We start from the raw sequence: 16,950 nt of genomic DNA on the forward strand, positions 1-16,950 counted from the left end.
TTCAAGTCTTCAAGACAAATGCATGCTGGTGTATTAAATATTTAAGGTATCAGAGGATTTTATGGCATTCCATATAAAAGCAGCAAGGTATTCCAGACAGGAATTCTGAGATCTGAAATACCAGAAAGTATTATGCTTATGGCTCTTCCTGCAACATCAGCAGCTCCCTGCCAGATATTGGAATCTGCCTAGATGCAGGGAGCTATCCATGGCAACAGTGCTGTTTGTCATTCTCACCCTACTAAGCTGGTAAAAATGCACAGAGATAGGCTCTTACACCAAGCCAGTTACACTGCACTCACCTTCTCAGGCAGTGCCAGGAGTCCAGCAGTGGAGCACCAGCATGGCTACATGGTGGCACAAGATCAAGCCCTGCTGTGGGGAATTTGAGAATTCTTGGACAATTTTCCTTTGAGTCTGAAGAAAGCCTTGCTGCAAAACGCTGCAGGCAGGGCTGTCATTTGCCTAGCACACAGTTGGTCTGCGCTGGGGAGATGGTGCAGGAAGAGAAACAGGGCAGCCTGATAGGAACTGCATCAGGTTTTTGTAGAACAGCTGCTGTTGCAGCGGTATCACAGGAAAATAATGACTGTTCTTAAGCCTGTTTCCTCATTGAAAACAGAAATCGGTGTGTAGGCTGCAGAACTGCTCCCCCAAACTCACCTCCATCAAAAGGGGTGTGTACCACAATTATTCCCCTTTCCCACAAGTAGACAAATTGGAGCTCATTTTTACCTGGCCATCTGCACTACACGTAGCGAATCTACTGCCATCAGGAGAGAACCTCACACAGTTAACAAAACGGCTGTGGTCCTGCAGGAGAAAGCAATTAGCAACCAAACAAAAAACAAAGCAAGCTTTTGACACCTCAGATGATACCCATGAGATCCATTCACTTACAGTGAAATTTTCCAAGGAGAGGCTCTCCTCCCCTCTTTAGGCTACAGACTGGCTCTGAAGGAAAGGCCTAAAGATGAAGCCTCTGCACCAGTCTAACACAGGTAACTATGACAGAGGTGGGTCAAGAACAGCAACAGGACCCAAGGTTCTGCAGTTCAAATAGTTTTAATACTCGATGCAAATTAGATCAGCAGTAATCACTGTACCTTAGCGGAAGCCATAAGAGGTCTCAACCCCAGTACTCATGCCAACACTATGAATAGGGACCTACCAATGCCATGATTCACTTTGATCAATTTTAGAGTCATTGGATTTTTTAAAATGGTAAATTTCAGGATTTCAGATATTTAAATCTGAAATTTCTCAATACTGTAATTGTAGAAGCCCTGACACAGGCAGGAGTTGGGGGTGGAGTCGTAAGGATATTGTAAGGAGGTTGTGGTATTGCTCCCCCTATTTCTGCAAGCAGCTGGCAGCAGCATTGCCTTCAGAGCTGGGCAGTGAGAGAGTGGTGGCTGCTGGTCAGGAATCCAGCTCTAAGGGCAGAGCTACCACCAGCAGTAACATAGATGTAAGAATGGCATGGTGTGCCACCCTTTCTTCTGTACTGCTGCTTTCAGTGCTGGGTGGCCAGAGAGTAGCAGGTGCTGACTAAGGGCCTAGCTCTGTAAGCAGCAGTGCAGAAATAAGGGTAACATGGGTATGGTATGACCTCCCCTACTTCTGCACTGCTGCTGGTGGAGTGCTGCCTTCAGCATTAAGAATCCAGCCAATACTACAACTACCCACTCCCCAGTTGCCCAGCTCTGAAGGCAGCAATGCTGAAGCAACAGTGGCAATATCTTAGTGTTATGGCTCTCCTAAAACAACTTTGTGATTTGGTTGCAAATCTTTTGGGTGAGAACCCCCAATTTGAAAAGCACTCGTCTCCCCTGTGAAGTCTGTATAGCGTAGGGTAATTTCATATTTAATAACCAGTAAGGATTATTCAAAAATCTAGGCTGACATTTTCAAAGTTGGCTGAAGGGATTTGGATGCCCAATTCCTGTTTAGAACTAAGAAATCAAATACTTTTAGAGCTTAATGTTCCAAACTCTCCATCCAAGTAGGCACTGTCGAAACTATTGTTAAGAAGCACGGCAGAATACTGAGATTGCACTAAATGAAGTTAAAAAAACCCTGCTCTTCAACAAGGGACACTGAAAAGTGTTTCCAGTTACTTCCCATGAATCCACAAGACTAATGAAAGCCAGGACACAAATAGACCCAAGATGACACAAGACTTAAAATTATACTGTTTTGAAGAACCGGTCTAGAGTTTCTTTCCTAACCCATCATTTATTTTGAGCTTAAACTAGTCTGTCAATCATCCTCAAACATGTGTTTTTAAAAGCTAATCAATGCTAAGTAGATTTTAAAATGGAAACCAATATTATTTTCAGCCAAAGAGTTGTCTCAAACCACATTAAGAGTGTGCTGGAGAACTATTAAGACCTTTAGTGTACACCACACAGCTTAATGGACAGCCACAACTGAACTTGTGTGGAGAAGAAAAGTATATTAGACTCACGCATATTGTAAACTTGAATTTGAATGGTGGTCCCTCAAAGTAAGCACCACAGTTGTCATCACTGCCAGTCACTATACGATAGGGCCTTGTCTGTTTTATATCCACACTGTTAACCACCTTGTTGTGCCCAGAGATCTCTCCTACTGAAGAGCCAGTATCCCACAGGAACACAGCTCCAAATCTATTTAAAGAGGACAACACAAGCAGTTCATAAAATAAAAGTTACATTAAGGCTAACTCCTCGAACATCAGTATAATGAGTGCATGCAGACAATAGAAATTAGGTCATCTAGTTAATCCCATGCAAGTGCAATGTTGTTCTCTGAAGTATTTTGTCTAGGAGACCGTAAAAAACCTCAGAAGAGGAAGCCATCTGACTCATGTAAAAATATACAAGGCTTTATAAGTTAAAAATATCCCTTGGATCTCATTTTTGGGGATCAATTACATAATGCAAATTGTTGTCTCAGGTGGATAGTTGCTACATATGGATAATGGATAGTAAGGAAGGCCAGACTAAAACAGCCTCAGTCGATCACGTGATTTAGGCAGAAACACCCGATTATTCCTTTTAAATCATTTGGAATACATGTGCAAGATTTTAGTGAAATCATTAGTATTTCACCTATGCTGACCACCACCTACAGATCTCCAAAAAAAGTACCCTACTGTAATGTCTTAGAGTGACATGGTTTGAAGGGGCAAGAAACACTGAGGCTGTGCCTACACTTGCATTCCTCTTTTGAAAGGGGCATGCTAGCAAAGGAAATAAAAAATGCAAACAAGGCACAAATTTACATACCTGGCACCTCATTCACATATTCTTCAAAAGACTTTCTTTCGAAAGAAAAGTAGTGTAGACACAGCTCTTTCGAAAGTAAACCCCCATCTTCGGATGAACCCTTATTCTTAATTTTCCTTACAAATAAGGGTTCTTTTGAAAGGATAATATGCCAGATATGTAAATCTGTGCCTCATCCGCATGCCTCTTTTGCAAAAGGAATGCTAGCATAGACACAGCCCGAGTGACTAGACAAAGCTTAGCACACCAAAGCGTTACTATTTCAGGGGCATTTGAAGAAATCCCAAAGAGCTAGTTTGCAACCACAAACACGTTATTAAAACAAGTACCGTTAGCACAGAAGATCCTTCATCAGCTCTGAGTTCTTAAAACAGTAATAAAAACCGCACTGTTAAATAGTCAAACAAGCTCTAGATAACCATTTCAGCAAGATTCTAAAATGAAGCTGTATTTGCAATATGATTCGTTAGAAAAAAACCTTAACTTAATTCTATTATTTTTAAGTTATCTACTTTTGGGCATTTTAAAAAGATACAAAAATAGATGTGCATGGTGTCTTGCATGTCAGCCTTTCTTCAGTGCCAATCCTTGATACCTGCTTTGTTTACTAATGTATCTCCTCAAAATAATGAGTTAGGAGTTAATATACTGTTGAATCCCAGAGCTATGAACACTGGCATTACAGACTTACCAGTCAAATAGACACCCATCAGGCAGCAGTGGAGACAAAAACAAAACCACAGCAAATACCATACTGCCTTTGGGTTCAGGAGGTCAGCTTTGAGGGTGGGGGGGGAGGGAGGAACAGGAGAAGAAAGACATGGCAGAGGGCCTCAGCCCTGCGGCTCTATTCCCTGTTTCAGCCCTGTGGCTCTACTCCCCATTTCAGTCCTGTGGCTCTACTCCCCATTTCAGTCCTAATGCCCCTGCCATAAAACCCTGACGTACTCCCTGCTTCACTCCACTGAGACTGGGAGTGGAACTGTGGGGAGCCCAAACTCCAGTACCACGGTACAGAAATTAGGAGTGGAGCCACATGATTGAAGCCCCAGCATCCACACTGGGTATAATGCCACAAACCCTGGTGCTCCTACAGAGTGGAAGCCCTAAACCTGCCACCCAGAACCCTTGTGCCCAGAGATTTACAAATTCCTTAACTACCCCACATAATCTTGCCTGAAGCCATGATCAATTCACTTGGAAACTGTGGCCCCAAACCCCACACTCCCATCCCCTGCCCTCCCCTGGCTCAAAGCCACAATGCCTTGCTCAGAATTATGGAACTTTTCACAGAGTCACAACCTCTATTCCCAAATTATCCTTAACTGAAGTTCTGCCGTACCACCGACTTGTACAAAAGAGTAATTAGTCTTAAGATACAGGATTTGTTCTGTGCCTGGATGCCACTCTTGCTGGACTGGTCTCCATCTTCACAGGTCTGCCAAACTTTTGTACTGGCAAATGTACAGCTTCAGTTGGTACAAGTGTATAATGGACATTTCCTAACCTATCAGACAATATTATAACTGGTGGTGAATTGCGTTATGGAAATTAAGCTAAAAATCAAGTTGTACTCAAGTGGAATATACGAGTATACACACGATTCTCTAAGCATGCATTTTATAACACAAAAATTTAAGACCCCTGCAGTTCTCACTGCTATACAACAAAAACCAAAACCACTCACTACACCCTCTATACAAAAGTCCAACTTGATTGCACGTGGTGGTGTAATCAACAGCCACAGAAGTAGAGAGCCCAGGTGGCCAAGATGGTCCAATAAAAAAATTCCATCTCACCCACGTGGCCTCCCTAATCGTGAACTGACTCCATTTGAGAAAAAATGTAGCACCACTTTAAAGGCACTGTGCATCCCCAGTGAACAGGCTAGTCTCTGTTCTACAGCTGTTAAATGCCATGTAAAGAATTTTGCTACTAAACAGTGAATCTAGAAGCCTACAGAAGGAGTGCGACATACGTATTTCTCTTAGAGGAGCTTAGAGCTTTCTGCATCACTGACTTTGTTTTGCGAGGACACAATACTTTAGAGAATTACTCACTTCTCCCTGCCTTCCCCCACAACGGCAAGCCTCTTGCTGTCTTCAGTCCAGGCAACATCCTTTATTTTTCCTGCAAATGGCTGATATTCATACTTCAATAGGTGTTCCTTCTGCGTGGTATCCCAAATTCTAAGCTTTCCAGAGACGTCTGCCATAAACACAGTAATACATAACTACCACTGTTTCAGCAAGTATCAAATAGTCACATGTCTCAGCAATCTGTCACAGTAAAATTTTTCAGCCATTCTGATTGCTAGTGCTAAAAACCTACCATCATATGCCTTATGCAGACTTAAGATTCCTAAATAAAATTGAATCCTATAAGCATTAGAAATTGTAGCTGTTTAAAAGAAAATTATATTCAAAGATTTACGATTGCAGATATGTCTGAGGTAGGCACAGATCTACTGTGTGTAGGAGTGTCAGATATTTGAACCAACATGTGCTTTCTGCCTGGAGATCTAATAGGTCAAACAAATACCTGGCCTGCTCCACACTTACAGAACACTACAGGTCTCATTTATGCTAATATTCTCAACATACATTGAATCAATTGCCATTTCTTCAGAATATGGAGAGATACCTGAAACACTTCTATTCAGAGGCAGTATTGTTGTTGCTAGTCAGAGGAACTATGCAATTTATGCAACTGAGAGAAGTTTGGTCTTTTATAGCATAAAAGATGCATACAAAAAAAGACTCATAAAAGAGTAGATTTGTATTTAAAAAAGGCAGATTTTGAAAAAAGGTTGTGCGTTAAAGTCAGATAATGTTGATTACACAAACTGGTGGGTATTTGTATGCTCTTCTTTAGTATAGGATCTGGGCACTTCACAACACCCAGGATGTGAGGTAGGGATTTAGTATCCCTATTTCATAATTGGGAAAGGGGCTCCAGGAGGATTAACTTTTTTTTTTTTCTAAAAAAAGTCTAGACATCTATTAAACCTGGATTCAAAGCAGTTATTCCAAAGCCCAATCAAGTATCATTTGAAGACAACATCTATAGTGTAAAAGTTCTATTATCTGGCAACCTGGGGAACTGGAGTTGCAGGAAAATCAAATATGCTAGATAACCAGCATGCCACAGCCAGAGGCAACTGAATAACAATGTGCTGGATAACAAAATACTAATACAGTAAAAGCTCTGTTATCTCCCTGACATCTCACTGCTGCTGTGACAGAAGTGGTGGGAACACTAACTTAAATAGCCTCTTTGCTCCTGGGTTTACCAGGGAAGGGGGGAGAGAAAAACTGCTACAGAGGCTTCTCAATGACACTTAGGACTTAATGTACAATTGGTTAAAAATTTAAACATTTTGTACCTAAACAAAATATACGTATCTGACATACCTAAAGGTTAAATGGATGCTTTTGAGCTGTGCTCCGTGGTGTGGAAAATTACTTATAGGTTATGCAAAAAAGGATTTTAGGGGAAGATTCCTGATACCCAAGTGGTGAATACTGAACATGTAGTAGGATGGCTCATATGCCCCTGATAGATGACTCACTTAATAATGATCTCCACTCAGCAGGGGCTTCCTCAGTCAGACCACAAGGGAGGAAAAAAAAGCTGCACTAATTTTACAATTGTGGGGGACTTATCTTACTACTGTTCAGAATCTCTCAGAATTTTATATTTCCAATGAACTGCCTATTAAAATAACAAATAGACAGCACTTTGCAAAGTGAAGTATCAGCACAGAATAGACCCAACCATGCTGGTTTAGGGCAGGGAGAGGTGACACCACACAGAATTTAAAAAACAATCAGTTTGACAAATACATGGAGTAGAAACCAGAAAAACCAGGCCATTTTACAAGACTCTACTATAAAGACCTTTTACACCCACATCTTCCCAATATGTGCTCAAAAGATGTGTGCAAAGTTTAGGATATTCATGAAGAGGTACCCAAAAGGAGGTGTTGGGGTGGGGGGGGGGGGAAATCACTAGAATAGCTCACAAATTCAGGGTGACCATTCTGAAAGACAAAATGGAAAGAGATGATTTAGATGGCCCTACTCCAAAATTACTGCAGAGTTGTGCTCCATTCAACATGGCTGTAGACAATGCTCTCAAAGCAGGTCCACACTAGCTCTATTTAGGAATAAGGATGCACAAAGGACATACGCATGCTCCCAATGGTGCTGTGAAACCTGACTTCATTGAACCTCCTATGCACAACTCAGCTTTGAGAAAGGGGAAGAAAAAGAAGCTTACAAAACCTCCTTGGAAGAGGATCAAAAACAGGAAATCTGAGACTAGATCCTAACCTAGAGAACAGGTTTTACACCCCACAGCCTGGCTTATGAGTTCTTAGCAGTGCTATGTAGCTACCTAGGGACTCTGCTGGAACCAGAATTCTAACCTGGAACAGACTTCATCCTGAGGCTCAGGAATTCAATATGGCAGGGGTTCACATGTGGAAGTTTTTATTCTCAACTATAATGGTTGGGAGCTTATTTAAAAATGAATATGACAAGTTAGGGGGTTTGAATTGACTTTAAGAAGAAATTTGCTACTTCCTAATTTTCTTTAAAAGGATTAAAGTACTTAGTTTAATATTTATTCTTCAAATGCTATCTTTAAAGTTTCCCTTATTGATTGTCCTTTTACCTGACAAAGATCAGTTCTCTAATGGAGCATGGGATTAAGGCATGCCGATTTCTTTTTACATAACAGAAATTAAAGTTTGGTTTTGACGCTATCAACAAGCCAGATGAGGAAGGACAGACCTTGTTTAATGTAGATTTCTTAACATTTGTATACACACTGTTTTCACAGAATCTTAACACAAATGTACCAGAATCAGTACCCTTTCCCTGCTAAGTCGCTACAGCGAAGGCTGCAGTTTATTCTACAGCCCAAAGTGAGAAGATGCCAGCAATGAGGAAACACTGTGTACGTGAATGTAAGATGTATAGCACCAACAGCAGACTCATTTGAAATAGAGAATATGACACCACATTTACAGCTTAGAAAGCCTATAAAAGGGCAAAAAACAAAACTTAATAAAAACTCCAAAGTTCGCCCCTAATGATGATAACATTCAAGTAGAGCTAAAGGACAGTTTATAATAAATTAATTTTACTTCTGTTACGTACACACAAATTAAGAATAGTCTATAGTTCATCTTAGTCCTTAAATGGCTGAGAAGTGAAATCTAGTTTAAATCCAAAACTTAAAGTACAAGTTGTACTGCCCTCAGGACCGGAGCCATGGAATTTGCCAGACAGGGAAAATCTATGCCAGTCCCTCTGCTGCCACTGGCTGCTGGGCTCTGCTTTGGGAGCAATACAGGGGCCAAGCTGGGTTTGGGCAGTGTGCGCTCTGGGGAAGAGGCAGGGTGGCTGTCGAATGCCGTAACCACAATGAGCTCTGTGACAGTTGGGCTGCACTCCTGGCCCTGCAGCCACACACTGCATGTTCCCTGAGTGCCTCCTACACCCTCCAATCCCTGCTCAGTCAATGACAGTACTGACTGAGTATGGGGCATGGATGGATGTCAGAGGTCAAACCTCTACTACTTCAAAAAGTAATGCTACTCTATGTTCACTCATTCATGAGGTGACAAGTTTATCATTAAACAGCACACAGGGGAAAACAAAAATCCACTTTTGTTAAACAGGTTATATAATTTACATACAGCAATCCCTCGATTTACGTGGTTGTGTCCTGGGCATCCTCCGCATAAATTGAATCTCCCGTAAATTGTGAGGGGAGGTTGGGGAGATCTCTGGAATTCCCCTGGTTGGGGGAAGTAGGGGGAGCAGCCACGTGGTTCCCAGCTTCTTCCAGATGAGGGGCACACAGCTGCTTGCACCATGGTTTCTCCAAGTTAGGAGAAACTGCACTGCAGGCAGCTTTCTGCGTGCTGGGCTCCCCAGCTGGGCAAGTCAGGAGCAGTTTTAATTTGCACTTAAAGTGCAATCTGAAATTGTGCGTCATGTATATTCAACTGGTATAAGTGAAGTCTGTCACTTTTATCTAAACATTTCAACAACCGCATCCATATACCAGAATGTGTACTGATACTTTACCTCCAGACGCTATGTAGAACCCACTGGGAGCATATTTGGCAACCACAACTTGATGGGCATGCTCTGTATAGATATCAGCGATTGCTGGATTCTGCAGATTCAAAAAAAAAAAAAAAAAAAAAAAACCCACAGAATTAAACAGTTACAATATTACATTTGTGAGTTTCAGAGAAAAGAGAACCAGGGCTCCCAAAACAGAATCAAAACTATTTTAAAGCTGGGGCACTGGGGATATTTAAGTCCCACCTACAATAAGGGGGGCAGGGGGAAAAGAGAACGGACAAAAAGTTTCAACATACTGCTGGTCAGTGGGAACTTACTATTAAGCATGACAGACAATATAGTCTAACTTGACTACCATAGCGAGAAATAATGTCCACAATGGCCAACCACACATTACTGTAATTCACAAAATACCTGTCCAAAATACTGGTAGATGGAACTCTCTGATTGATAAAGACTATGTTGAACTGGAACATAGAAAAAAAGGGTTCCAGAAAGAAATAAAGATAGAAGCATGTCAGTATATACACACACTTGTTTTAGAAAGATGGAGGTGAGAGCAGAAATTAAAGCAGTTCTACTTTGTAGATTGGTAAGCCTATAAAAGTTACTTCAGTACAACCTGTCTAGGAAAAAAAAAAACCACCCCCCCCACCACACAACCCAACCCAAACCCTTGCTTAGCAGAACATTTGAACCTATAATTTCTAACGTATTAACATCAAGTCTTCTCTGGTAGAACTAGCAACACAGTACAACAATTGCCTTAGCAGACACAAAAATTACTTCAGAGGATTTGTCTTCACCTTCCTGAAGATTGACTTACCAGGTTTCCATATAATGGGTCTAAGAATCTGCTAAGTCGTCCACTGATGTCACCACTCCGGACCCTAGTAGTCCACAGGGTCACAAGGAGAAAAGGAAGTTCTCCCACAGCAAGGAAACTGCAGAAATTTGATCCAAGCTATTTTGACTCCAGCTATGCTAATCTTGTAACTGGAGTTGTATACATTAGGTCAAAAAACTTTCACCAGTAATGTAAATCTGACTTTCATCAACATGGATTGAAATCCCTTTGTTCTTTGGGGAAGCTAGCTGACAAGCAGCTTTCCCCAGACTTCAAAATAAGGGTTAGTATAGAAAAAGTTATTCCTATGATCATAGGAGAATTGGGGCCCAGAAGAAGTTGCATCACTGACTGTCAAAACATTACAATTATAGCTTTTGTGCTTCTCTTCGTAGATCTCTCTTCTGTTGTGGAGTTTGAAGACATTTAGGCCATTAAAAAATGTGCTCAAATACCTCAAGTTTAACTCACAAAACTGACTCTGAATGAATGTTATTGACGAGCTCCATCAACTATAACACAGCAAGGAGAGTACCACCAAAACGTAAGAGATAGCAAATACAGACTAGTACCTTTTATTGGATGTCAAATCTGTAGCACAAATTTATATTATGACTGTTCAAACAGCATATGAGCTAAATCCCTTTTGTGGACTAACTGCAATTCATACGTACACCCTCCATCTCCAGAAAGGCTTGTTGTTTTGTCAAATGGAAAGTCAGGGATAACTTATGAATTATGGCATTGAAACATTGTCAACACTTGTTCAACAGTATGATAAAACCACTAATATGGTATGATTCAGTCATGCTCAGGAGAAACTGGGCTGTTCCAGAGTATCTATTCCGTATTAGGAGACTTGCAGGCCTTTTAGCTCGGAAAGGTCTTGCTCTTGCCAGTGCTGTCAGTCTCTTAGAGATGTAATGTAGCTTACTCAAGCAAGAGTATGCTTTTCTATTTCTGGTCTAGAGTATATTTATACCGGTTGAATGCACTTTTAGCTTTGCAAGTCAGAAATCATCACACCTTAGTCATCCAATTCCCTGCCACTGTCCATTTTGCTGGGTAATTGAATTTTAAGTACACAAAGCATGCCATATCCATAAGTAAGTTAATATTTCCTCTCTGTTGTAGTTTCATCTCAGGCTGCTCTCTCTAAACTGCATTCTATTGCCAACACCATGAGTGGTTCCTCTTTTGTAGCTGAGTTGCAAGAGCCCACTGCAGCCAAGGGGATTAAAAATTGTACTTCCAGAGCACTGAATTTAAGACAGACAAGCTTTTGTTTGTTTCTAAAGCTTACTTTATCTTGTTTGTTTTCTCTGAATTTTTAATAGCACTACTTTTCCAAATTACAGCCAGTTCCCTCATTTGCATGGATTTTTCACCCCGCCAAGGAGACAAAACACATTAGAAGACCCAAAAAAAGAGGAGTGGCAATTCAGGGACAAATACAGTAACACTACTGTTAGCTCTTTTTGGAGAGACCAGCTAGCTGGATAAGGAGGGAGGAAACACATTCGGCAAGATAAAAACAGAACTCAGGTAATTTCTTGAGTATATGTTGCTCCTCACACTGAAATCAGAGCTGCTTGCAATAGTTTGGATCTCAAACTGCTTCCAACATTGCAGGACGAGGGACTCATGGTGGCAGTAAAATATTCATGAGATATCAAGTCTTCCACGTATCAATGATCCCTCCTGCATCAGTAGCACTTTTCCAACTCAGTACAGCAAGTTTTGGCCTTCTGTTATTGCAAACAGACCATCCTCATTAACGCCAAGTGCTTCGCTCAGAACAAAGAATTCGTAAACATCAATGATATTTACTTTGTTGACTAGGATGAAGCAGTCACATGTAGTATTGGGGGAGTTATTGTTATATTGTACAGGAAGATCACATGTACTATTTGCCAAGGGAATGTCCTTTGTACAAAAATGAGAGTTATTTGTCTAGGCGTCTTTATTTTTTGACAGGGATTTCAGAGACTGACTACAATAGCAAAAATGTCTCATTTAGCCAAGATGTAGGACCACAAACATGCTGAAACATTAAAACTAGCACCAAAAGGAGTTGAACAACCCCTTTCCCTTGCAAGAAATCCAAGAACGTTTTTAAAACAAGAAAAATTGCAAACACATTCAATATTTGATTCCATGTCATGGAAGACATTTCCAAAGGCGAAGTGCAAATCCTGAAGAAGCACTACCAGAGACAAACATTGTCATGGACAGATGGCCTTTCCAACTTCGTATCACACACTCGTCCCACACAGAACCAAAATTTACATGGGAGAGGGATAAGGAGGAAGGAGAGTAAGATGGGGATTTTCTCATTTTCCAGTAGTGAAAAAGTTACCATTTTAAAGACTATGTTGAAGGTAGAGCCTATTAAAATGAAACAGCTCTTCCCAACAAGTCAACTTTCCCAAGCGTTTCAATAGAATGCACTCTTTGCAGCCTAATTATTACTTTTACCATTTCAATGGCACATTGTTAACAGTTAACTGCTGTTCACTACATCAGAAACAACCTACTGAACATACCTGTTTAATCCTGACACTTCATTCACACATAGTGAAATTCCCTAAGAATAAGCCTGAGAGCTTTCCTTATGCAGATATTAGATAGATAAACCTTCAAACAAATATCAGAAAGCTCTTTTGGTTTCTAGAATGCAAGACACAGCATTGGATTCAATTTCTAAGACTGTTTTCTTAGCCCAGTAAGTAGGGGTATATATTAGCTTAATCCATTTTAACAGAGCCCTAGGCCCTGTAATGTTGACATCTGTATGATTATGTTCACACAGCCTAACCAGACATATACCAATCCAACCCTAAATTCTACAGAAAAGTTTGACGGCAGAAGACTACGCAGGTTTTGCAGAGATTTTTCTACAGATTTCTATAGTCCCTGCCCACAATTTTATGACTTGAGTCATTCACTTTCCTTTTTCACAGCTATAGCTGACCTCAACAGACTTTCCAAAGGATCAGGAACAAGCCAGTATGGGAGAGCAAGTGGAGGACAGAAAGCCACCACAAATCACTAAGGAAAAAAAACTACACAATAAAAGGAACAAACCCACAGGATACATTACATCAATGTTTCGGATGACGACACATTTTCCATTGGTGTACAGAAAGTTGTTGCCCTTGGGATCCCCGCCAATTATTTTGGCGACACCTCTTTCCACCTGGGGCAGGCTGGCAAACACCTTTTCTACAAAGAGAAAGAGAGGCCCGGGTGTTTGTGCGGGGCAGCGCTGGTCTGTGCCTTTCCCAAGCCAGACAACCCGCCCTGGTGTCTGCGGCTCAACAGCCACTTGTTGCTGTCCCCAGAGCCGGGACGCGGACCGCTCCGCGCCCCGCCTGGCTGCGCCGCGCCGACCCACCCGGCGCTGCCCTGCGCCCGCAGCCTTGCGGGGCTACCTGGGGTCCCCGGCGAGCGAACCCGCCACCGCCTGGGGCAGCCCCGGCCAGAGCCTCTGGCGCTGCTCCGGCCGTGCCGCTCCCCGCCGGGCTGCCCCAGGTTAGAGGCAGCGCTCTCTGCCCCGGCCGCAAGACCCCTCCCGGGCGGGCTCTAGGCAGGCAGCCGCCCTAAGGCGGCTCCCAGGAAGCGGCGGGCGCCCTGCGGACTCACTGCTCTCGAACGGCATCTTCGCCCACTCGCTGCCACAGGGAAGGCGACACGCGCGGTGCCCGGGCAGTAGCGGCAGCCCAACCTCAGTCCCAAGCTGCAAAGCAGGAAGCGCCCGCCGAGCTCGCCACTACTCCCCTGCTTTGACCATATATAGTCAACTCCACGCTCGCCCAGCAGCACCAGCAGCTCCCCTCCGCCGCGAGCCCGCGCCCCACGCCCCGCCCCGGAAGTGCCGTAGCCGGCTCGCCAGCCGCGGCTGCCCCGCCCCAGCCTGGGCGCGCGCGAGAGACACGCAGAGGACAGCGGGAGGGGGACTTCGCTCGGGCTCGGCTACGGGCTCGGGAACGCGCTCAGCTTCTACGCATGCTCGGTCTCGTCTAGCGCTCCTCCGGCGCATGCGCGAAAGTCAGGTGAGGTCATACGGGCGGGGATGTTTGCCCTTCGGTAGCCCCGCCCTCCCCCTGCTTACCCGAGCCGGTTAGGGCGCGGGTAGTGGGGGGAAGGGCGGTGAGCAGTGGGCGGCGGAGGAGGGGCAGGGTAGTGGGGCTGAGCGGTGGAGGTAAGACCGGGGGCGTACGGGTGGGCTGAGTGGGGGGCACACAGGAGAGCGTGGGGGAGGAGTAGTTAAAGGAGGCGAGGACGAGCACGTGTGGGAGGGGGCGGCAGGTAGCGCAGGTCAGGCGTGAGCACTGGGATAGGGCAGAGTGCGGTAGGCAGTGCACAGAGTGAACGTCGGGCTGGCTGAGCTGATTAGAAGAGGTTGCTGGGAGCCAGTGGCACTGGTCGGGAGGTGGTAGTAGAGAGGGGGTGGAGCTGCTTTGGCCTGGGTGTGGAAAGATCGGATCGGGGTGGGTGAGCATAGGAGCAGATCTCTGATGGGTACAAGGAGAGAAGAACGGATCTCAGGTGGTGGCAGGGAAGCAGTAGGGCAGACTGGGGTGGGGTGAGAATGGCTTGACGAAGGAAGAGTTGGGGAAGCAGATCAGAGGGAATGTGAGAATGGAGACAGAGATGAAGGAAAGAAGAATCTACTCTGACCAGCTGTAACATTTTCTTCGGCTTTGAAAGCATGATTATACAGTAACAATTTTAACAGTTAAATCTTTCAAACCAAACCAGCAGTCGTGGCAGTTGCAAGACTATAAAAATTATTTATTAGGTGATGAAATCATTTTAGATTTTCTTCTCTAAAAAGATTTAACTGAATGATTAATTTCCTTTACTGACTACAAATGTGCATGGTGCTTTGCTAAACAGATAATGATACCTTCACTGTAAGAGAAGGCTTACCTTATAAAAATCCTAATTCTGCAAATATGCTTACCTTTAAGCTTGTAATGCCTAATGAACTACTTGCATAAAGATAAACAGCCCTGCCTGTGTCTGCACGAGGAAGGTTTAGCTAAAACTTTACAGCATTTGGTGATTTTTTTTGGGGGGAGATCATGGAAGACAAATCTAGGAATAGGTTAAGTCTAGAATGAACATTATCTCCAGATCTGAAGAAGTAGGTCTGCCCTACGAAAGCTCATCAGCTAATACATTATTTTTAGTTTTTAAAGTGCTACATGACTTCTTTTTTGTTTTGTTAGGATACAGACTAACATGGCTACCTCTCTGTTACTAAGATTAGGATGTGAACTACCTAGCATTTCCCAACCTGAACAAGGGGTCTATGTAAATCTGAAAGCTTATCTCTCACCCCAACCAAAATTGGGACAATAAAAATATCATTTCACAGTTTGTCTAATTTATATTGCAATTTTTAAAAAAAAAATACAGCGGGAATTAAAGAATCAGATTTAGTCATGTTCCACCCCCTACAAACACTGTGACTTTGACACTAATGTAAAAAAGCTCTTCTTGTAATAATAAAAGTACTTAAAAATAGTAATACAGTTGCAGGTCAGCAATAGGGCACTGAGTACAAGTTAGCAGGTCCTTAGAATGTAGTCCACTGTCTTTTTACATTTCCACACCACTTAACAAAATGTTACATTTAAACAATGAGTTTTTGTAGAGTGGTGATCAGTGCTTCTCATGCATTTTGGCTTCAGGGGAGTGATGGTGGGGCCTGTTTATTTCCTCTTTCTGACAATCTGGAAAGCAGCTCCCAGCAAACAAAACGGTGCAGGAAACTTGAAATAAAGTTTACTGTATATGTATGGGGCTAATTTACAATACCAGTTGGTCCCAAAATAGGTACTACCTCATCTACCTTGTGTCTTTCATATCTTGGTAACTCTAATCTCTGAAAATGGCTAATGCAATGAAAGATATGCACTTTAAATGCAAATAATACAACATAAAAATTGTATTATTCCTTGTAATTAATAAGATTTAATTAATTAAATTCTAATTAATTCTAATTAGATTAATTAGATTAGATTCTTAGATCAATGTCTAAGAGGACAAAATGGGAATGTGGATTTTAGGTTCCATTTAAAAAAAACCAGTGGTTAGTATCATAAATATGTTCCTGATGTTGGAGTCTAAAACACAGAAACATAGAATGGCTTGTTTCCTCTAGTGGCTCCATGCACAATGATTATACGTTTGCAATATGTATTGTTTACATAATGCAAACTTTAAACACAAGGTTTTGCAACATGAAATTAGTTACATAGATGTCTATTCAACTGCACTGCTGTAGCACCTCTGTGTAGATATGAGAGCTCACACCCCTGTAGTAAACCACATTCCTAAAGGCAGGTCTATCCTATGGGAACAGGTCCATCTACATTATGCAATTTAAGTTATACTAGTAGCATAGCTCAAATTGATGTATTTATTGCAGAGTCCACACTGCTGGGTTGACAGAAGAAACTGTGTTGTTGATTTCCCCTTACTCATTCGGGTTGGGTACAGGAGAGTGATCAACAAATTAGGGGGTCATAGGCCCATAAATTGGCCTAGGTGGATTGATCACCACAGCAAATCAATCCATGCTATAGTGGAGACATATCTTAAGAGGAGCTAACTGATGGAAGAATTCTTCTGTTACCTAGTGACATTTATGTGGGGACATAGGTTGGTTTAACAAGGCAGCTTGGGGGTGGATTTTTTTTTACATCTCTGACCT

At 42.6% G+C, this 16,950-nt stretch overlaps 1 protein-coding gene across 1 annotated transcript in view; it reads right to left on the bottom strand.

The window, feature by feature from the left end:
• The window catches only part of WDR1 (WD repeat domain 1), a 28,041-nt gene extending 14,005 nt beyond the window's left edge, over positions 1-14,036 (bottom strand). Inside the window, exons 1-6 of the mRNA XM_074992498.1 lie at positions 13,869-14,036; positions 13,327-13,448; positions 9,374-9,464; positions 5,333-5,480; positions 2,471-2,651; positions 736-813 (exon numbers count right to left, since the gene is read on the bottom strand). Of these exons, the coding sequence (XP_074848599.1) occupies positions 736-813; positions 2,471-2,651; positions 5,333-5,480; positions 9,374-9,464; positions 13,327-13,448; positions 13,869-13,884 (636 nt within the window). The 5' untranslated portion in view covers positions 13,885-14,036. The remainder of the gene's footprint in view (positions 1-735; positions 814-2,470; positions 2,652-5,332; positions 5,481-9,373; positions 9,465-13,326; positions 13,449-13,868) is intronic.
• Positions 14,037-16,950: the final 2,914 nt, after the last annotated feature.

Source organism: Carettochelys insculpta, chromosome 4, assembly GCF_033958435.1.
Source record: "Carettochelys insculpta isolate YL-2023 chromosome 4, ASM3395843v1, whole genome shotgun sequence".
NCBI classification, from domain to species: Eukaryota; Metazoa; Chordata; order Testudines; family Carettochelyidae; genus Carettochelys; species Carettochelys insculpta.